Raw genomic sequence first — 22,185 nt, forward strand, 5'->3', positions numbered from 1 at the left:
CTTAAAAAAAAAAAGAATGTATTGTGTATAAAACAGGCCAGAGAAATGCAGTATTTATATACATTTAACTGTATCCTTGTGAATTCAACAAGCTGGTTTCAATTTAGTTGTTAGTTTGCACATACAGGGTTCAAGGATGTACAGGAAATACATGACAAATTCTCATATCAAATTAAATTTTGGTTTGCAAAGTGACAAGTAGACACAGAAGTATTCAAGTTCATTACTTAGATCTTGGCTCAGTCTCTCCCCAGTTTATTACTTGTTTTATGATACTGTTCTAAGTAACAGGTTTTAATAGAAAGTGGTAATGGAAACCGATTCATGACCTCCAGTGTTGACATTTTTCTCCTTTCTGCAGTTGCTTTTTAATTAACACAGCAGATCGAATAATCAGAGTTTATGATGGCAGAGAAATCTTAACCTGTGGAAGAGATGGAGAGCCTGAACCTATGCAAAAATTACAGGACTTGGTGAATAGGTATGTATCGCAACGTAGGAGAATATGTGATCATTCAGGACCTGGGCCTAGGTGCTAGGTCTCCTTGGGTACCTTCTTTGTCTTTTAGGACCCCGTGGAAGAAATGTTGTTTCTCTGGGGATGGGGAGTACATAGTGGCAGGCTCAGCCCGGCAGCATGCCCTGTACATCTGGGAGAAGAGCATAGGCAACCTGGTGAAGATTCTCCATGGGACGAGAGGGGAACTCCTGTTGGATGTTGCTGTGAGTAGAATAGAGAGGTTGTTGTTGTTACTTATGTGTAATACAGAAAAATTCTGGATTCATTCTTAGAACTGATTTTTTTTTTCCTTTCGTTAAATTTAGTGGCATCCTGTTCGACCCATCATAGCATCCATTTCTAGTGGAGTAGTATCTATCTGGGCACAAAATCAAGTAGTAAGTATTTTTCTGGTTTAATTACTTTGAAACTAGAAACACTTTCTTTTAGTCAAAGAATTTTACAAATAGTAAGCTAAAAATTACCTTATTTAGTTCTTTGCATGTGGTTCTTTTAACCTAATTAAATAGGTTCAGTACGTCTAGCTTTGCTTTATTTTGATGGAAAGGTCTTGGGCCATAGCCGATTTACTGGTTGTTTTCAGTGAGAAAGTCTAGTGGACTTTCTGATACATTTTTCTATTTCTTATCTGTGAGATTTTTCTTTTGCTTTTCTTATTTTCATCTTAGTTAGTTTTTTATCTTAGTTTTATTTTGAATACCTTTAATTATATTTTTTATCAGTGTATTCCTAATAAGTCTTAACATATGAAAGATTTGAAGATGTAGTATGTATTCTAGAATTTCTTTGATTTACTGCACTTTTTGGATTATAAAGCAGTATTTGTTGACACTTTGGAGAATGGTTAATTAGCCTGGAAAATGTGTAGAACTTTGATTTTTTTGCCCTTTGGGGCAGCACTGAGAAAGTAAGGAGAGGAGGTCTGGGTTTTGGATTATTGCTTCAATGAGGGAGTGGGAGTTGGGTTTACCTCAGAATTACATCTTAAAAAGATTAAAGATGGCAGTTTTTTATGAAAGAACTGTGGTTAATAACTTAGAATGTTTAAGATAGAAAGTATCTTAATATAGTAAAACCTACAGATGCTTAATTTTTGTTACTCATTAAATTTGATCCCAGAATTCTAAATTGCTTTCTTGGTCAGTTCTTTCATCTACATCAGTGGTCCCCAACCCCCGAGCCACGGACTGGTACCGGTCCGCAGAGAAAGAACAAATAACTTACATTATTTCCGTTTTATTTATATTTAAGTCTGAATGATGTTTTATTTTTTAAAAATGACCAGAGTCCCTCTGTTACATCCGTCTAAGACTCACTCTTGACGCTTGTCTCGGTCGCGTGATACATTTATCCGTCCTACCCTAAAGGCCGGTCCGTGAAAATATTTTCTGACATTAAACTGGTCCATGACCCAAAAAAGGTTGGGGACCACTGATCTATATCATTAATATCTAGATTTTATAGACTGTTGCTTTCTCAGTTATGTAATATATTTTGTTTGTGGCCTAGGAAAATTGGAGTGCCTTTGCACCAGACTTCAAAGAGTTGGATGAAAATGTAGAATATGAGGAAAGAGAATCAGAGTTTGATATTGAAGATGAAGATAAGAGTGAGCCAGAGCAGACAGGTAATACTTCTCAATTACAGATTGTATTTCCCAAGCTTTATTCAGAATTCATTCTTAATTTGTGTTGAAAATGTATTTCATCGCTTAGTCTAAGATGTCACTTTTTTAAAATTGACTAAGGGCTTACATGGGCATTGTTACTATGGTTCAACATTTCGTTTTGTATTTCCTGATTAATTACAGATGATCAAATGAGGATTTGCCTGCAGCACTTAGCAAAGCTGCCACCGTGCTGGGTACTCAGCTGTGATATGTTGTCACCATTTTGTCAGTAAGGTGAAGGTAAAGAGCATAGGCTCTGGCGTCTTGCAGACTTGAGAAACACACTTATTCTTTAAATCTGAATGTCCTCATTTGTATAATAGTGTCAATAATAGAAGCTGCCTTTTAGTATTGTGGAGAATAAATGAGATACTTCACCTGAAGTACTCAGTATAATGCCTAAGTGTGATGGGCATTTAGATGTTAATTTCTATTAGGATCATAATCATTGATTTTTTTGAAAGATGAAAGCAGACAGACAGGAAAGGAGAGAGATAAGAAGCATCAGCTCTTAGTTGTGGTACTTTAGTTGTTCATTGATTGCTTCTCATACATGCCTTGACCCGAGCTCCAGCTGAGCCAGTGACCCGTTGCTCAAGCCAGCAACCTTGGGATCATGTTGGTGATCCCATGCTCAAACCTGCAACCCTGCACTTAATCTGGCAAGCCAGCACTCAGGTTGGCAATTTGGATCTGGAACTTCAGTGTCCCAGGTCGACACTATCCACTGCACCACCTCCGGGCAAGTATGACCATTGACATTTTTATGTCTGTCTTCTGAACTTCTAGGTAGGAAACTAATTGAGAGTAAGGATTTGAATTATTGATTGATTGATGAGAGAAAGAGAAACATTGATCTGTTTTACTTATTTATGCATTGACTGGTTGACTCTTGTATGTCCCCTGACTGGGGATTGAACCTGCAATCTTGACATACTGGGGACAGTGCTCTAGCCAACTGAACTACCTAGGGAAGATTTGACTTTTTATCCCCGTGGTGTCTAACACAGGGCTTTATTATATCTAGTAGGGGTTTGAGTGTGTGGATGCTTTGTCTGCCCTGTGGCATTGTCAGTGAATAATTAATGCCACAGATAACCATCACTTGATTTTAGCCAAAAGGCCGAGAAGCGATTATTCCAGATTACCTTGATGGTGCTGGGAATTAGGTCCGCATTTTGTAATACATAACACACCTTGTGTTTTAGGAGAACCACCAGGAATACAGCACGTGCTGGACTGTATTGGTATTATTGGCTTATGTTCTGAGAAGCCTTCCCAAACTTTCACACAAGGTGTTCCTCCTCATGTACTTAGCACATTGAACACACCCTTACTGTAGCACTTCCTGTGTTGAATTGAAATGATCCATTAATGTCTGCCTTCCCAATTAGACTGTGAAACTTATGGAAGAGCTGTTCCCAACCCTCTTGAGTGTCACTGTAGTCCCAGAGCCTAGCACATGGTAGAAATTCATCACCTATTTGTTGAATGATTAAGTAAAATGAATTGTTTGGTTTTCCTTTGTTTCTCCTGAATTTTAGTTTATTAAAATCTTGAGCTATAGTAGAAAGCAGTTTTGCACTTTTCAAACCTCTGCTGTGTTTCTGTCCTGCAGGGGCTGATGCTGCTGAGGATGAGGAAGTGGATGTCACCAGTGTTGACCCTATTGCTGCTTTCTGTAGCAGGTGAGCCACCGTGGGAGCTGGGCCTCAGGCCGTCCCTCCCCCCTTCCCTCTCCCCTCCCCCTCCCCCTCACTCCACCTCGTCTCTGGTGTTGTACTTCTCATTTCCCTCTCACTGGCCCTTCAGTCCCATTTGCTTATTAGCTCAAAAGATAGTGTACAAGAAATCCCTTCCTTTCTCCCCTGATAGAAAATCTTAAACTGAAATAATTCATTCATACCATTTAATTTTGTACTGATTTTTTAAATCATGTTATCTGATTTCCTTTCATTCATGTTGGCTTGCTTAAAGTTCTAGATCAATACCTGTTGCATATGGTTAATAGAGGTGATTCTGTCCTAAAGGAAGGGTTATTGGTTTAAGCAACTGTCTCCTCTTTTTTCCAATCCCTTGTCTGATCTTGTTCCAAATAGTGATGAAGAGCTGGAGGATTCAAAGGCTCTATTATATTTACCCATTGCCCCTGAGGTAGAAGACCCAGAAGAAAATCCTTATGGACCCCCACCCGATGCAGTCCAAACTTCCTTGATGGACGAAGGGGTTAGCTCAGAGAAGAAGAGGCAGTCTTCAACAGATGGGTCCCAGCCACCTAAGAAGAAACCCAAAACAACCAATATAGAGCTTCAAGGAGTACCAAATGATGGTAAGAGCCACATCTTCTCTCTGTTGCCAGGAGACACCACTGTTTACTCTCTAGCACAAGCTGGTAACTTCCTGTTTTGGTGATTCTACCTTTAAGCAATTTTCCCATGAGTCTGTTTTATAGCGCTCTACAACTTGTGATAGTTTCATGTGCTTTCACTTCTCTTTCAAAATGGGGAGATGGCCCTGGCCGGTTGGCTCAGTGGTAGAGCATTGGCTTGGCTTGTGGAAGTTCCGGGTACGATCTCTCTCTCTCTCTCTCTCTCTCTCTCTCTCTCTATCTCTCCTCTTCCTGCAGCCATGGCTCGACTGGAATGAGTTGGCCCCGGGCTCTGAGGATGGGTCCGTGGCCTCCATCTTAGGCGCTAAGAAGAGTTTGGTTGCTGAGCAATGGAGCAATGCCCCAGACAGGCAGCCCCCCCCCCCCCAGAAGGCTTGCTAGGTGGATCCCAGTCAGGGCGCATGTGGGAGTATGTCTTTCTGTCTCCTCTTCTCTCGGTGAATAAGAAAATTTAAAAGAAATGAAACAAAACAGGGAGATGACACACTTTTAACTCTTTTGACATCTGACTCAGAGTTTGTTTCATTATGCCACCATTCCCATCCTTCCCCACTCACCCAAGATTTTATTAGGTGGTAAAGTACTAGTCAGACTTGAACAGTCTTTCCTTCTGCCTACTTTATGTGTGTGTGTGTTTTTCTGAAGTGAGAAGTGGGGAAGCAGAGAGACAGACTCCGCATGTGCCCAACCGGGATTGACCCTGCAAGCCCACTAGGGGGTGATGCTCTGCTTATCTGGGGTGTTGCAACTGGAGCCATTCTAGCACCTGAGGCAGAGGCCATGGAGCCATCCTCAGCGCCTGGGCCAGCTTTGCTCCAATGGAGCCTTGGCTGCGCGAGGGGAAGAGAGAGACAGAAAGAAAGGAGAAGGGGAAGGATGGAGAAATAGATAGGCGCTTCTCCTGTGTGCCCTGGCCAGGAATTGAACCCAGGACTTCCACATGCTGGGCTGATGCTCTACCACTGAGCCAACTGACCAAGGCCTCCTACATACTTTTTTTTTCCCCTTAATTTAAGTGAGAAGAGGGGAGATAGACTCCCACTTGTGCCCTGACCGGGATCCACCCAACAACCCCCATCTGGGGCCGATGCTCTGCCCATCTGGGGCTGATGTTCAAGTATCGACCTATTTTTAGCACCTGGAAATGGAGACATCCTCAGTGCCCAGGGCCAACTCACTTGAATCAATCAGCCATGGCTGCAGGAGAAGAAGAGAGAGGGAGAAAAGGAGGAGGGGAAGGGTGGAGAAGCAAATGGTCACTTCTCCCATGTGCCCTGACCAGGAATCAAACCTGGGACTTCCACATGCTGATTGATGCTTTACCACTAAGCCAACTGGCCAGGGCTGCTCCTGCCTACCTTTTACAGTCTGACTCTGGAAGCCTTTGTAATCATGTGGTTGAGTCAGGATTCTTACCCTGGTCTCTATAGTTCCAAAGCCCATTTCCTTTCTGTTCTCATATGACACTGTGGGTGTGTGTAGTATCAGTATGTTCCTAGCTACTTTTTCAATGTAGAGCTGCTGTGGCTCAGTGCAAATCATGTAGGCTGTGTGTGCCTTTTGGCTAAGCAGCCTTTTTTCAATTAATGGCCATTCTTTCTATAGTTTTATAAATAATAAACAAAGCAAAATTTTCTCCTTGTATTAGTGGATCTAGGACACAAAGGCAACACTCTGCTCGTGGAGAGGTGGTGTGTCATGTGCTTAGTCGGGGTGATGGGACTGGTGGTGTGTGGATGTCTTTCCATGCCTATTCGTCCTTTTACAGAAGTACATCCACTACTGGGTGTGAAGGGGGATGGCAAATCCAAGAAGAAGCAAGCAGGCCGGCCTAAAGGATCAAAAGGTAAAGAGAAAGATTCTCCATTTAAACCGAAACTCTACAAAGGGGACAGAGGTTTACCTCTGGAAGGATCAGCGAAGGGTAAAGTGCAGGCGGAACTCAGCCAGCCCTTGACAGGTAAGGACACATTGGGAGCACTGTCTGGCTTGCTTTGTGGCCTTGCTTTGTACAGCCCCTGACTCCATTTACCTGCAGCATTTTTTCCTTCCTTCCCTCCTTTTTCTAAGTGGAAGATACTCTCCAAGTTTTAAGCTGCCAAGAAGGGCAGGCTGAACCAGATTTGGCTTAATTCAGTGGCTCTTAATCTTGGGTCCCTAAATAGGTTGCAAGGAATCTACATTCCCTTGATACTATATGCAGACTATTGTGTGAGTATTTTTGTGGAGAAGATCTCCATACCTTTAGGTAGAGTCCTGTCAGAATCCATGACAGGACTCTAAAGGGGTTGCTCCAACCAGCAACCCCTGGTTTAATTAATTCCTTCATCTGTATATGCTCCTAGATGTTTTGTTTGGCCTCAAATGAAAGAGCGATACAGATAACCAGAACCATAGCTTGCTTTACACAACCCCTGACTAACTGTAGCATCTTTTTTCTGCTTCCCTCCCTCCCTCCCTCTTTCTTTCCTCAAATTGTTCAAATCCCAGCTTTTTCTCTCTCTCAGTCCAGAGACAAAAATGTTGTTGGTAGTATCATCATGATTAAAAAGAAGAAGAGGTGTGTTATTTTTTCAGATTACCAAAAAGACAGATACTGCAGTATCTGTGTAGCTTCTTAACACCTAAGCCTTTCAAAATTTACTGAGTTTTCTTTTATGTGACTGAGGGATTTTTATTGGGGGATGGGAGAACAGTTTCAATTTTCTATCACATATTTATGAATCTAGGCTAAATGGTCTCTTGTTTGGAAACCAGTAATCAAATTAAGAGTTCATTTCTATTCAAACATTGTTGGGTTTTGGAAACTTTATGTACAAGCTTAAAATTACAAGTTTAACTACTTGAGTTAATTCAGTACTCTAAATTTTCTGCAGCTAGGTCAGTAGGCTCAGAGGCCGGGGTGTCCCTCCCCCCACCCTGCTTTACAATATTAATGTAAATGCGTTATTAATGTAAACGCATTCATCCACCTGTGCTGATATGATGCACTGGATGTGAGGCAGAGTTCCTGTTCACACCCGGTCACTGAGTCATTGTGCACACGAGTCCTCTTCTGCAGAGAAGCTGAAGCACTCAAGTACTCGCTGTTTTGAATATTCTGCCTCAGATTAGCTAGACTGTGGTTTTTTTCAGCTAATCATCACACCACTGAGCACCACCATTTCTTTCTGACAGTATTTACGGTGCTTCACTGTGATCGGTTTCTACCTCCACATTCAGTCCACTTAAGGCTCTCTGGATAGATTTTAAAATAGTCTGGAAGAGTTATATAAATTTTGTTAGCAAAGATTGCAGATTAATTGACTTATTAAATAAAAACAATTGTTTCATAACTCACTTCTTGCACAAGCTGATACCACTACAGAAGAAACAATTTAAAGTTTAAATAGATTTTCCTGGCCCAAAGAGCTGAAATGCTTTAGGGTAATTTAAAATGTGGCCAAACATATTGATTTAATTGAAATATTGTAGGACATAGCCTCCTAGCTTCTTGGAAACCCATCTGTAAATAATTATTTGCTTTGTTGTAAATAAATGGTAAATAAACCATTTAAAGTTTTAAAATCTCACATTTTTTTCTCTCTATAATACAATGATTTCAGCTTTTAATTTTAGTTGATGTGGTCACTAACAACTAAAACATCTTTGGCATTGGCTAAAGTGGGTTTGTGTCACAGGCCCTGTGAAGCGCTGTTAGTGTTCCAGCCGAGTATGATGGCAGTGGTGCTTCTCAGCTGCGTTTCAGCATGTCTACAAGGGTCCGAATCAGCATGTTGAAAGAAAATGTTTACTCAGTCTTAAAGGAATGGGTCTTTTTAGTCACTAAAATTCTCAAAATACTGAATATAGTTTTTGTTTTCTAAGCAAGAGAGAGACAGAGAGAGGGACAGATAGGGACAGACAGGAAGGGAGAGAGATGAGAAGCATCAATTCTTCATTGCGGCAATTTAGTTCATTGATTGCTTTCTCATATGTCCCTTGACCAGCCGAGCCAGTGACATTGGGGTCATGTCTATGATCCCATACTCAAGCCGGAGATCTGTACTCAAGCCAGTGAGTGACCTTGGGGTTTCGAAACTGGGTTCTCTGCATCCCAGGGCGATGCTCTACCCGCTGTGCCACTGCCTAATATGTAGACTACATATTTTAGTATTGGACAAATCAGCATTTCAGAGCTGCTTCTAGTAACAATAGATTCCTTTAAACAAGGGCCTATTAGAAATTTGTTCTCACTCACTTTGCTGACAAAGTTAATGAGGCACCCACCTCATGAAAGGCTGGAATCTATATGTTGGAACAACAGTTCTTCAAACTGGATTCTTCTACATTATTTTTATTAGGCACTTAAGTGGTCAACGTTAAGTAGAGGCAACTATTTTAACAGCTTCATTCTTTAAGAGAACTGGAGGAGACTTTCACACAACAGAGCCAGGGTGATGGTACATTTTCTGGCAACACACAGACAAAACAACTGCAGAGACTATTGCAAACATTTCTCCAGTCTCACATGATTGCGTGCATGTGTACTTGCCCACGTGAGCTAGGCTTCCTCTGCCTGTTTTCTCCTTTCTTCTCTGACCTTGATGCCTTGATCTTTTACTGAATTGAAATCTCAAAACCGAACCCGCCAGATTAAACTCCAGAGTTTGCTGAGGGGCAGGGTCATTAAAAAAACCTCATAGGGGCATTGTGGTTTGTTCCAAGACTTTTCTCCAAAGGGCTGTATCCAGCTTTATCAACTGGCTACAGTGTGATTTGGATCTCTGTACTGGGTGGAAATCTGGGGGAGAGTGGTGAAACTGGGAATTACAGACAGCTCCATCAGAAGTCTCAGTTTCAGGACAACCCGTCTTGTCTTTTATGTGGGGTTTTCAGACAACAGTATGGCATCATCCAGTACCACGGTCAGCTTGGAGGGCCCAGAGCAAGCACAGGCTGGCTGGCACCTGCTGTTGATTTTCACATGGCACCAAGTCCACAGTGTTAAAAACTGGCATTTGAGTCCCATGTTTCTCCACACCTTGGACATTGTCAATAAAAGCAGCATACTGTCATTGTAGATTTCCAGGTGTTAAGAAATGAAATCTGATCTAGAATGCCTGAGGCTGAACCATCTTCAAAAAATCAGTTCAGGTGCTTGCTTCAGTGGCACCAATACTATACTAAAATTGGAATGATGGAGAGATTAGCATGGCCCTTGTGCCAGAATCACACACACACACCCACAGTCAGTTCAGTGTGAGGAATACATTTGTAGATTCGAAGTTTTGTGGATCGCCCCTCCTCAAAATGCCCTAGTTTTGCATTAGAGCTAAATTGTTTGGAGGCAGAATTAATCAGCCGTGTTACTGCTCAGGTTAGATTAAAAACACAACTGTTGGCCTTGGCTGGTTGAGTCAGTTATAGAGTGTTGGCCCGGTGTATGGAAGTCCTGTGTTCAACTCCCATTCAGGGCACACAGGAGACGTGACCATCTGCTTCTCTGCCCCTCCCCCTTCTCTCTCTTTCTCTCTATCCCTCCTGCAGACATGGCTCAATTGGCTTGAGTAAGTTGGCCTCGGATGCTGAAGATAGATAGCTCCATGGCCTCTGCCTCAGGCACTAAAAAAATGACTCCGTTTGCAGTGGAGCAGTGCCCCAGAGCATCACCCCCAGTGGACTTGCTGGGTGGATCCTGGTAAGGGCACATGCAGGAGTCTGTCTCTCTGCCTCCCCTCCTCTCAATAAAAATAACAACAAAAAAAAGCCCCAACTGTTAAAATATGCAATTGAGCAGTTAAGGAAGAAACTTCAGTAAGCCCTGATTAGCCCTGACAAAGCTGCTGTAGTGTATTCTGTATTACAGCAGGACAGTCTGCATTTCAGGGGAAGATTGGAAGACAGACCACTGTAGAAATAATCTGGCTGTCTGGAATCTAGGGCTCAGAAAATTCTTCCCTATCAAACAGTTCATCAGAATTGGATAGCACCAGTGGACCAATATCCATGAAGACACACTTTCTGTGATGAGGGAGGAACCATCAATGAAGTGTGGTGAGGGTGACCTTGAGCTTGGGACTTTTTGGAAACGCTAGATCAACATGGCACCTATCAGGTTCCCCACAATTACCTCATTAGACACTCTCCAGAGGACATTCCTCAGGTCAGAAGCTTGAGATGTGAGCAGAACAACTCGTGTCCCTGCTGCCCTGTGATTGCTCGAGGATTGCCCAGGAACTGGGGCTGCTTGGTAGTAAACATCACAGTAGCGAGTGTGACAGTGTTGTGGGCTGTCAACATATGTGGTCTAAAGGCCTCCTGAGATGGTGGGTCTGAAGGGATTGGTGTCCACTTGAGTCTAATGGGGGTGGCAAAGACCAAAATGAGCAGAGGCACCGCTGCTTGGGTGGACAGGCACCGGGAAGAATGCCCTGCATTTGTCCTCCACTGGCCTGCTGATACCGGCCCCCCTCTCAGGCCTCCAAACCACTTCCCAGATCTCTGTTTTGAGTGCTTGGTAGTGAGTGAAGGTTGTTATTCCCCTCTTCTTCCTTTTTTTTTTTTTTTTTATGGAGACAGAGAGAGAGTCAGAGTGAGGGATAGACAGGGACAGACAGGAATGGAGAGATGAGAAGCATCAATCATTAGTTTTTCGTTGCGCATTGCGACACCTTAGTTGTTCATTGATTGCTTTCTCATATGTGCCTTGACCATGGGCCTTCAGCAGACTGAGTAACCCTTTGCCTGAGCCAGCGACCTTGGGTCCAAGCTGGTGAGCTTTTGCTCAAATTAGATGAGCCCGCGCTCAAGCTGGCGACCTCGGGGGTCTCAAACCTGGGTCTTCCGCGTCCCAGTCCAATGCTCTATCCACTGCGTCACCGCCTGGTGAGGCTCTTCTTCCCTTTTAAAAAAAGGATCAATCACTCAAAAACTAATTTATGAATTTCTGCTAAAATTAGATGATTATTTGGATATTCTTTCTCATTCTTGGTGATTTTATTAGCTGACTCCGGTAATGTTTAAAAATCAATATCCAGTATTTTCTTAAGCCACCTGGCTTGGGCCACTATTGGAAGGTACCAGTAGCAGCTGTTCATCATGAGCTGAATTTTATATTATTGTAGATTGTCTTTATGTTGCAACTAGGTAATATGTGCTTGTTCATAGTATGAGTGTTCTGGTTTTGGTTTGTTCTGGTTTTTCTGTCATGATTTAAGCTTAATGTCAATGTTGTATTCATTTTAAAACTATATTAGTTAGGTTACCTGGGGGGACAGTCAGCAAAACTAACCTTAAAGGCCTGATAGTCCTGTGGCATAGATTCTTGTCAAGACTTTTTATTTTTTTTAAATTTATTTATTTATTTTTAATTCATTTTTAGAGAGGAGAGAGAGGGGGAGAGAGGAGAGAGAGACAGAGAGAGAGAAGGAGGGAGGAGCTGGAAGCATCAACTCCCATATGTGCCTTGACCAGGCAAGCCCAGGGTTTTGAACCGGCGACCTCAGCATTTCCAGGTCGACGCTTTATCCACTGCGCCACCACAGGTCAGGCTCTTGTCAAGAATTTTTAAAAAATCAAGCCTTGGCCAGATCGCTCGGTTGGAGTGTCGTCCCACAGCGTGGAGTCTGCTGGTGGGATTCCCCGGTCAGGGCACATCCAGGAGTAGCTTGGTGTTACTGTCTCTCTCCCTGCCTCTCAAAATAAATAAATAAACTCAAGAGATTAATTGTTATGTTTTTTGCTGTTGTTGAAAGAGATCTGCATAACTGGTGCTTAATAAACTTTATATTACTGAGCTATATAAAGTTTAAATTTGATTTTTGACATTATAGCATTCAGGAGAGTTTGTAATTTTATTCTTAGGCAAATGGGAATGTAGTTTTATTGCCAGTTTTCATTTGTGCTTTAATTTTTACTTTAAAAGTCAGGTTAAAAGCAAAGTTTATAAATGGGTACTTTTCTTTTATAACTTGGGCAATTATTTTTAACCGTTTTCCCTTGAAGTGGCATATGCTTCCCCATTCCCAGTGGCTTCTGGGAGGATTTTCTTCACCTTGTTCTCTTTTTACACTCCTAGTTAATATTTCACAGCAGCCCATTTAAGGATGTCCCTCAGAGGTTGAACAGCTTCTATGGAATAATCAGGAAAGTGTTCATTTGATTTTACTCTTGAGGATTTTATTTGCTGATCAGTTGTTGGCACACAGAAATGCCAGCAGTAGCTTTCATTAACATTTCATCATATTTGGAATTCTAAGGTGATGAGAAAGTCACTTAAGGAATGGGGGTGCTTGGAAAAGGGTTTGTTGCTCACTATTAATCACTTAGTGACTAATCAGTCTAATATATGAAAGATTTGAAGATGTGTCCTAGAATTTCCTTTACTTTTTGGATTAAAAAGTAGTTTTTGTTAACACCTTGGATAATGGTTAATTAGCAGCCTAGAAAATGTATAAAACTCTGATTGTTTTGCTTTTGTTTGCCCTTTGGGCCAGTACTGAGAAAGTAGGGGATGGAAGTTTGGGTTTTTGGATTATTGCTTCAATGAGGAAGAGTTCAAGTGGGATTGGGAGTTAGAGTTGGTTTTAACTTAAAGGGGAAATTTTTTAGCCCATGTGTGCTTGTCATGCATCATCCAGCATCCCTTGGTCTTTCTGTTGTAACTAACTGGTCTAAATGATACTAAAAGAAACCTTTTTGTGTCTAATCTCTTTAGCAGGGGGAGCAATCTCTGAACTGTTATGAAGATCCATGAAGTACTCCGTTCTTACCCACTTTTCCATCATGTGGCCTCTGGACACTGTTCAGTAATTTGAAATTGACTTTTAATTTAAAAAGAATGCCTCTACTTCACCCAGGAGGTGGAAGGAGTGAATTTTATGTTTGAAGACGTGAATTATGAAAGAAAAGTATACGCCCCATCCCTTTCAAGCATAAGTCCAAATAGTCTCTCAGGAATGAGGATTTGTGAAGACATCAAATGGGAGTTTAACTCATTTAAATTTTAATACTGAGTTATGTTGCTGGAGAAAAGATACCTGTTCTACTCATCTCAGTTTATTGTACCCAGCATCATTTTGACCTGTTGTTTCCTGTCTCCTTCTATCCTCATGCATGTCCTTTTTTTTTAAGATTTTTTGGTTTTGTTTTGTATTTTTCCGAAGTGAGAAGCGGGGAGGCAGTCAGACAGACTCCCGCATGCGCCTGACCGGGATCCTCCCGGCATGCCCACCAGGGGGGCAGTGCTCTGCCCATCTGGGGTGTTGCTTCGTTGTAGCCGGAGCCATTCTAGCACCTGAGGTGGAGGCCATAGAGCCATCCTCAGTGCCCGGGCCAGCTTTGCTCCAATGGAGCCTTGGCTGCGGGAGGGGAAGAGAGAGATAGAGAGGAAGGAGAGGGGGAAGGGTAGAGAAGCAGATGAGCGCTTCTCCTGTGTGCCCTGGCCGGGAATCGAACCCGGGACTTCCACATGCTGGGCCAACGCTCTACCACTGAGCCAACCAGCCAGGGCTCAGTGCATGTCCTTGAGTGACTGGTTCTTATCTGAACTTCTGCTACCAGTATCCTTGACAAACTTCTGTTGCATATTTCATTTTGAAACTTACCCTCTCATCAGATAGCTCCTATATTTCCATATTGTGTACAGAGGATGGTCAAAAAGAAAGTGCTCGAAACATTTGAAATTAGAAAGGTAAGAAAGATGAGAAAGACCACCTCTTCCTAACATAGCCCATTTTGCTCAAGCTGGGCTATAAGAGAGGTTTTTCCTTTACTGCATATTTTCCTCCATTATTGGTTCATCCTCTTTAATCATGGCTTTTTTGAAGATAGCTAGTTTCATTCGTCTCCAGCAAAGAATCATCTGTAGTTTATATTGCTTTACTTATGCTGGCTTCCAGAGATGGAAACAAACGGAGGTGTCTTCAAGCTACTTTTTTATTGGGGTGAGGGAATCTATGCAAAGACTAAAGTAAAGCCGTCCAAAATCAAAGCAGCAACAACAGTTCAAATCACAAATGAAGGAACAAAATTTTTTTTTACCATTGCTTGTGGACATCTAACCCTTCCATCCGTCACTGCGTTTCCCCTTCTCGAATCCAAGCTCCTTTTCCTTACGATGTTTCAGTCACTTCCTTTCTGTGAAAGGTTGCTTAGCTTTTAACTTTTTTTTTTTTTAACATTTTGCTTTTGCTGTTCTTTTATATAAAAAGTAGCGGATTGGATGGATATGTACATTCGGTGTTTGAAATCCTCTGAAAATCCAGAGTGAAGAAACCAGGTGTGTGGGAGCTCTAGTTCTCTGCGTAGAGCAGTAGCTGACCAGAAGTGTTTAACCTGGTACATCATTTTCACAGTATTTTCAAAGGAGAGTTTAAACACTGCTTATTGTGAAATCTCTTGTCAGCTGGTGGGTGCTCCTATAGGTAGCCAAACAAGCTGATTAGCTTTTGGATTTTAGGATAGAAATTAAAGTAGAACACATCAGTAAGAGGCTCTTCTATTCCATCTTTTAAAACCAAAATATTCAGTAGTTGAAGAGCTCTCATTGAGTCAGTTTCAACATGTCTGTATTTTTAGATGCCACTGCTTTTTCTTCACATGCTCGCTCTGTGGACTTCATTTGCTGTTTCATCCCAGGGCAGCAGTTGAGATTAATAGGTGGCTCGCTCACAGCTTTTCGTTTACAGGCATCACTTTGTTCCCTGACTCGGCTGTACACTGTGATGGTGTGCAGACGGTGATGCAAAGGTTTCTGGCAGCAGCTCCTAATGATTATTTTTACTTTGGGGATATTTTTCAGCTCCTAAAATTTCTATTTCAGTTTGATTTTCCCAATTGTACAGTTTAAGCATTTCTCTCCATCCCTTTTGTCATGCTCCTCTCCCCCTTTTGTTTTTTAATGTTCTGTAGTTTTGTACAAGATGAGACTTAGCCTTGGGTACTTCTTGCTGAAGCTTTAATGCTTTGTAAATAAAATCGGATGTTTATTAAAGAACAGGTGTAGGTGCTTGTTTGTAGGCACTGATCCGTTCTGAAATGCACTGCCGCTGAGCTTGGTGTGGCAGAGGCAGCTCAGTGCACTGGCGTTCGATCTTTCTCTGGAGGTACAGAGCTGGGAGGTTGGGGACGTCTGGGCAGTCCAGGTGTCTGCCTCTGGACAAGATCGGAAATAATTCATTCAAAAGGTGTTAAGTCAAAAGACTTTCTGGGAGTGATCTGTCTCCAAATTTTTAAATTCAGCAAAGTGTGTGTGACTACTGTGTAGAGGCCCCAGTGCTAGGAGGTATTCTGGAGGCTGTAAATTGCATGCCAGGAGCGGCCTGCCTTCCAGGGAGCTTTTTCTTATTGTGTAAGTACAGTTAAGTTTCTCTAGACTAGCCTTTCCCCCCAAGATTAAATAACTTTAGAACCATTGAACACTCAATGTCTCCTTAACAATAAGATGTTTCATGCCTGACCAGGCGGTGGCGCAGTGGATAGAACGTCAGACTGGGACACAGAGAACCCAGGTTCAAAACCCTGGGGTCACTGGCTGGAAGCCCAAGGTTGCTGGCTTGAGCAAAAGGCCACTCGCTCTGCTGCAGCCCCCTGGTCAAGGCACATATGAGAAAGCAATCAATGAACAACTAAGTTGCCACAATGAAGACTTGATGCTTCTCATCTCCTGTCTGTCCCTATCTGTCCTCTCTCTGTCACACACAAAAAAAAGTTTCATAAAGTCTGTTTAAGTCTTTGATTTTAATAATCAAACCTGAGTGTTTACTTACTAGTCTTTTCTGTTATGTGACTGAGAATCTGTCTTTGACATCATAGCTGTTTCATAGCAACGCTGGTTCAAGTGAAAGATGAACTCCTCTGGTCTGTAGAGTGAGGTGAGCAGGCTGAGAGGTGGGGAGAAGTGTGCATCCTCTCCTCCAGATACTATCTTCGGTGCCCTTGGGAAAGAGAAGTGCCTGGAAGGTGGTGAGGAGCTGCGTTTAAATCGCTTACCTTGCTGATTGATGAACGTTTGGATTCTTAAAGAGCTCTTGGCCTTGTCTTGATAACTCATTTCTGTTTAAAAGTCCTTACATATGGACAGTGTTTTATGATTTCAACGTATTTTCTTGTATACTTTATCATTTCATGCTCAAAATGACCTTCTCTAAGTGGGCAAGAAGGTTTTAGTTTACAAAGGAGGAATTAGAAATTCAGGAAGGATAAGTCACTTGCCTCCCAGCCCAGAGTTCTTACTCCTTTCTATAGAAGGATTAGGAGTATTGAGAGTCAACAATTTAATTCAAATTAATCCTTTTTTTTTTAGATTTGTCATTTGATTTCTTATTTGGTTAGATTTAACTGGGGTTTTGAAAACCTTTAAGTTAGATCCCACAGTTTGGCTGGGAGGGGAAAGAGAAGTCTAGCTTCAGTGCATGTGAGGTTATTTGGAAACCCACTTCTGAAATCTTCATATTTGTCTTCCCAAGAGGTGGATTTAAATTCATTAAAAGGATGTGGAGAAAATGAAGACTAAGGTGGTCAGGAAGAAGCAGAGATTATGATGAAGCAACATTGTGACTTTTTTCCCTGCCTTGTGGCCTCGCTTGTTAATAAGGACTGGACTTTGGTTTATTAAGTGGCAGTGTTTTATTGACAGTGCATGCATCATATCTTTTGACTGTGAAGGATATCTCATGTCGAAGGAATTGAGTTACAATATCATAGAGGAGTCAACTGGAGTACCTTGGGGTGCTGGCTGAGGGTGGTGAAATGTCTATTGAGACATGAAGGCTTTGCCCACTAGTTTTATCATTGGAAGCCTGGTATTGGCCTTGTGTCTGCCTCTGGTGGCGACTTTACCTAAAACACTGGCTATCCCTGAGAAGCTGCGAGAAGCTGTGGGGAAAGTTATTGTCAATGCCACAGCCTGTACTGTCACCTGTGGCCTTGGCTATAAGGAAGAGACCGTCTGTGAGGTGGGCCCTGATGGAGTGAGAAGGAAGTGTACATCTCAGCGTTTGGAATGTCTGACCAACTGGATCTGTGGGATGCTCCACTTCACCATCCTTATAGGGAAGGAATTTGAGCTGGACTGTCTCAGTTCAGACATCCTGGAGATTGGGCAGGAAGCTTTCCGGTTCACCTGGAGACTTGCTCGGGGCATCATCTCAACTGAAGATGAAGTCTTCAAGCCCTTCCGAGCCCGTTCCCACTCTGTGAAGTTTGCATCTGCTCAGGAATATGACTCTGGGACCTACCGATGTGATGTGCAGCTGTTAAGAAACTTGAGACTCGTCAAGAGGCTCTATTTTGGACTGAGGGTCCTTCCTCCTACCTTGGTGAACCTGAATTTTCACCATTCCCTCACCGAGAATCAGAAGTTGGTAGATGCGGGCCTGGAAGTGAATCTGGATAACTATTCCAGGCCTCACCATCCACCATGGAAGAAGACAGTAGCAATAACCTTGGGAATAGGAATTGCTAGCGGAGTGATTGGCGGCGTGTTGGTGAGCATTGTCTTGTGCTATGGGCTGAGGCTGGTCTTCAGCAGTGCCAACCCTCAGGACCTAACAGGCCTTGCTCCTGAAGGGCTGGCTGCCCAGGAAGCTATACTTGGCAGCTAGCTCAGGAAGCCAATTTTCAGCGGAGTGTTCTAGCTGCCTGATTTTTGATTAGCTAAGAGGGAGGGCTTTCCTGGAAAGTGCCCAAAGAGAGGGATGTGGGGAAGGGACAACATTGTGGTAGCAATGGGCAATCATCTCTAACGTCTTGTGCCACGTAGGGATCTCTTTCTGAGCTTCCCTGGCCATTAGGCACCCAGTAACCTGACTGCAGGCATCCCCCTACTGCTAGGAAGATTTCTGTCTTCCAAACTTGCATTTATTTTCTATTCTTTACAACTTGTATGCGTCCTCAACTCTTCGACCTCCTCCTTCCTTTTGAGCAGCATAATCACATAGAAGGATATATTAGTAATAGCTTTTCTAGTGAAAACATTTTTTTCCTCTTCAATAAAAATAATTGACTCTAGCTGTATGGAGTCCTAGTCTTTTCTGTCTTCAGTTAAAATTTTCTTGCATTTGTTTAAATCAATGATAGTCAACCTGGTCCCTACCGCCCATGAGTGGGCATTCCAGCTTTCATGGTGGGCAGTAGTGGAGCAACCAAAGTATAAATATAAAGATAGATTTAACTATAGTAAGTTGTTTTATAAAGATTTATACTGTCAAACAGCGAAAATCCGACATAAAGTACTTGGTAAGTAATTATTATTATATGCTTTAACTTGCTGTAACTCTGCTTTATAGATTTTATAAAGTAAAGTTACTTACCTACTTTATAAATCACCATTACTGTGGAACCGGTGGGCGGTTAGAAAATTTTACTACTAACAGAGATACAAAAGTGGGCAGTAGGTATAAAAAGGTTGACTACTCCTGGTTTAAATTGTCCCATGATCGGTCTGGCTTTCGTTTACCTCGATTTTCTTAGAATAGACATTGAATACTCTGGTTTCTCTTCAGATCGCATAAATCTTTCGCCTTTTACTAGAATAGACATTGAACAAATTGTCTTGTAGTCGGGTATAGGCCCATGTACACCAGAGCCGAGGTTAGTAATGACATCTGACTCCATATGTAATAGACCATCACTAAATGTTAATAATTTATCTGTCCCTCCCCATACTCCCTGGTGAACCCTCTGTTCAGTGTTACATTGACTTCTGGCAAAACACTGGAGTCTTCATCTGATAGGTTTCCCCTGAAAAAGTTCCTTGACTTGCTCCCTACTTTTCTCCTAACTCAGTATCCTGAAGTTTCTGTTCCTGGAAAGGTCAAATGTATTGGTTTCTTACAGCAGCCAAGGCCCCTTAAGGAAGGACTAGTACCTTCCTTCGTGGGAAATCCAACCTGAATACCCCTGAGCCATTCAGACTGGATCATAATTGGCTTGTTGAACCAGCAGGGAAAAGGCTGTTGGCCACCAGCCAGGATAGCTCTCAGAGAATTCAAGCATTTCTTCCCCTCTGTTCTCTGGCTACAGAGGAGATAGTAGAAATCAAGGTTGGACTGGTGATTCTCTGCCCAAGCAGTATCTGAACCACTTGGATGAGCTTTTGAAAAAAATTCCTGAGCCCCAACCCTGAGGATGCTAGTCCAGTTTTAATTATGGCCAGTGGATATCTATGGTTTCCTCTACTTTTAATTTAAAAAAATGATGCCTGACCTGTGGTGGCGCAATGGATAAAGTGTTAACCTGGAATGCTGAGGTCTCTGATTCGGAACCCCAGGCTTGCCTGGTCAAAGCACATACAAGAGCCAACTACTATAAGTTGACGCTTCCTGCTCCTCAACCCCCCACTTCTCTCCTTTCTCTAAATCTGTAAGTAAAATCTTAAAAAGTAATAATTTTTAAAAATGTCAAACCTGTATGAAAGTTGAAAGAAAGGTTTGGTGTCTCTTTACCTAGATTGAACTGAACATTTTGATATAATTACATTTCTAAATAATACTGACTTCACTGAACCACTTGAAAGCTAGTCACATTGTCACCCTTTAATCTTAAAGCATGTATGCATCTCCAAATAACGGCATTCCCCTTTATAGCCACAATATTTTCATCACATCTAAGAAGATGAACCACTCTAATCTGACATAGATTTTTTTCCCCCCTAAAATCTTAGAGCTTTTTAATTTTATTTTTGATCCAGGTTCAAATGAAGGTTAATATATTACATTTGGTTATTTCTCTTACATCTTATTTTATGATCCATTTTTCATGACATTGATTTGGTTGAATAGTCTGGACCAGTTGTCTTGGATAGTGTCACACAATCTGGATTTGTTATTTTGTAACTATGTTCTGAGGAATGAATCTTAAATATTTTGACAAGAACCCCCTGTAAATTATGGAACGTACTTACTGTATCGCCTCCAGAGGCGCATGATGTCAGGTTGACCTGCTGTAGATGACAGATATCTCCAAAGGGATATTCGGGGTGGGCAAGTAAGTTTATAGTTGAGAATAGGCAAAACAGAGTTTCCTTTTATTTATTTATTATTGTATTTATTTGTATTACAACAATCAACCTACTTTTGCCCACCCCTGTATATGTCTTCCTTTTGTAATTTTCCTTTTGTAACTAATCTGTGAGATGATATTTTGTAATTACCTGGTTTTCTAAAAAATGTTCACAAGTGTTTTGGAATTCATTTGTGATCCTTGCCTTATTACTGCATGTTGGGCATTACAAAGTGATGATTCTTTAAATTCATCATTTCTATATTTTTACTAGCCTGCAGTTTTCTGTAAAGAAGAGCTGCTTGTTTTACACCTTATTTTTGAAGTCTCAGTGGATTCTCTAATTCAGTGAACTGTATATAACCCACTACTGTTGTCTTGTTTTTGTTGTTCAGATTGTCCTGTTTTGGCCAGTAGAGGACTTCCTTCCAGCCAGTTCTTTTGTCCTTGTGATGTGACCCCGTTTGACTTCGAGTGTGTCCTTGCTTTCTAGTACAGGATATCTCAGATGCACATTTGGATTTTCCTTGCTCCCAGCCTGAATCTCCTTTTCTCCAGGGAGCTCTGGTTCCTTTTAGTGTGAGGAGTAGTCCTTAGAAACCAAGGTCTGGGCGCTGGGTGTGCTTATGGTCACCGGGGAGTCACTGCTTTTAGGCCTTTTCAGTGTCCTAGATATCTGTAAACCGTGTGTTCAAGGCATCTCTGTTTTGTAGACGTTTTACAGGTAATCCTGATTTATGGTGAAGATTGAGAACCACTGGTCTAGGCCCGTGCACAGGGAGTCTTTACTATTGCTCTTATTGAGAAAAGATCGTACATTTCCCACACACTCTCCCCTTTACCTCAGAGGGGACAGATTTCAGAAGACCTAGGTTCTGCTCCTGTTTCTGCTAGCGACTGATAATGGAGCAAGCTGGCTGACCTCTGTAGTCCTCATCTTTGAAATGGGTGATCGTAAAGATCAAATGAGATCCTGTGAGTAAAACTGAAGGACTGGACACAAGTTAGGCAGAGTCATTACTGATGCATATTAATTAAGTACTGGACAATTTGCTGGAGCAGTCAGGAGAGAGCTTGCTATATTGAAAAGAACATAACATCTTTGTAGGTGACTCAGTGTTACTTTACCCAGGAGGGAGGAGGACGGGGCACAGCTGCACGTTTTCCAGGTAGAGAGTAAGACCCAGGAGGAGCTAAGTCACTTCTCCAGCCAGCCAGTGATCAAGCATAGATGGAATGTTGGACAGCTCTAGCTTTATAGCCCTCTGTGCTCTGGACTCTTGAGTTTTGACTCTGACTTTGCAAAGGGATTGAACAGGGAAGAAAATGAAAGACCCTCAGCTGTGTTAGTAAAGACCCAAAGCCAGTTCAGCTTATTGAAATACTGTGCATGTAATCTGCTTCAGGAGGGTCAAGGAGATGCTGCTGCATTAACACTTGCTTTCTAGAGTGTACAGGGTTCCAGCAGCCCCTTTGGGTGCAAAGTGGACGGGGTGAGCCTTTTGTATCATATTGCTATTCATGCTGGCCCCCTTTGGGGCTTGCTGTCAGCCTGGACTGCTGCTGAGCAGGCCCTGGCACCTAGCCGAGCAGCAAGTAGGGGCCTCTGCCTGCCTTGGTCTC

At 42.2% G+C, this 22,185-nt stretch overlaps 2 protein-coding genes across 4 annotated transcripts in view; both read left to right on the forward strand.

Annotated features, from left to right (window-relative positions):
* The window catches only part of RBBP5 (RB binding protein 5, histone lysine methyltransferase complex subunit), a 29,747-nt gene extending 15,157 nt beyond the window's left edge, over nucleotides 1–14,590 (forward strand). Inside the window, exons 7-14 of one of the 3 annotated variants that reach the window (XM_066261578.1) lie at nucleotides 362–481; nucleotides 570–723; nucleotides 826–897; nucleotides 2,030–2,147; nucleotides 3,808–3,877; nucleotides 4,289–4,518; nucleotides 6,347–6,538; nucleotides 13,277–14,590. In XM_066261578.1, the coding sequence (XP_066117675.1) occupies nucleotides 362–481; nucleotides 570–723; nucleotides 826–897; nucleotides 2,030–2,147; nucleotides 3,808–3,877; nucleotides 4,289–4,518; nucleotides 6,347–6,538; nucleotides 13,277–13,305 (985 nt within the window). In that variant the 3' untranslated portion in view covers nucleotides 13,306–14,590. Of the gene's footprint in view, nucleotides 1–361; nucleotides 482–569; nucleotides 724–825; nucleotides 898–2,029; nucleotides 2,148–3,807; nucleotides 3,878–4,288; nucleotides 4,519–6,346; nucleotides 6,616–13,276 lie in introns of those variants that run through there. The other 2 variants (XM_066261579.1, XM_066261577.1) reach the window with 2 other exon arrangements.
* Nucleotides 14,591–14,733: 143 nt separating this feature from the next.
* TMEM81 (transmembrane protein 81) lies at nucleotides 14,734–18,560 on the forward strand. The gene has a single exon (XM_066261580.1). It carries the CDS (start codon nucleotides 17,325–17,327, stop codon nucleotides 18,162–18,164), a length of 840 nt encoding a protein of 279 aa, XP_066117677.1. The 5' UTR covers nucleotides 14,734–17,324; the 3' UTR covers nucleotides 18,165–18,560.
* The last annotated feature ends 3,625 nt before the right edge of the window (nucleotides 18,561–22,185 follow it).

Source organism: Saccopteryx bilineata, chromosome 2 (assembly GCF_036850765.1).
Source record: "Saccopteryx bilineata isolate mSacBil1 chromosome 2, mSacBil1_pri_phased_curated, whole genome shotgun sequence".
Classification (NCBI taxonomy): Eukaryota; Metazoa; Chordata; class Mammalia; order Chiroptera; family Emballonuridae; genus Saccopteryx; species Saccopteryx bilineata.

Bases quoted from the DNA above. Each gene is read 5' to 3' on its own strand.
- TMEM81 (XM_066261580.1), top strand. From the start codon at position 17,325: ATGAAGGCTTTGCCCACTAGTTTTATCATTGGAAGCCTGGTATTGGCC.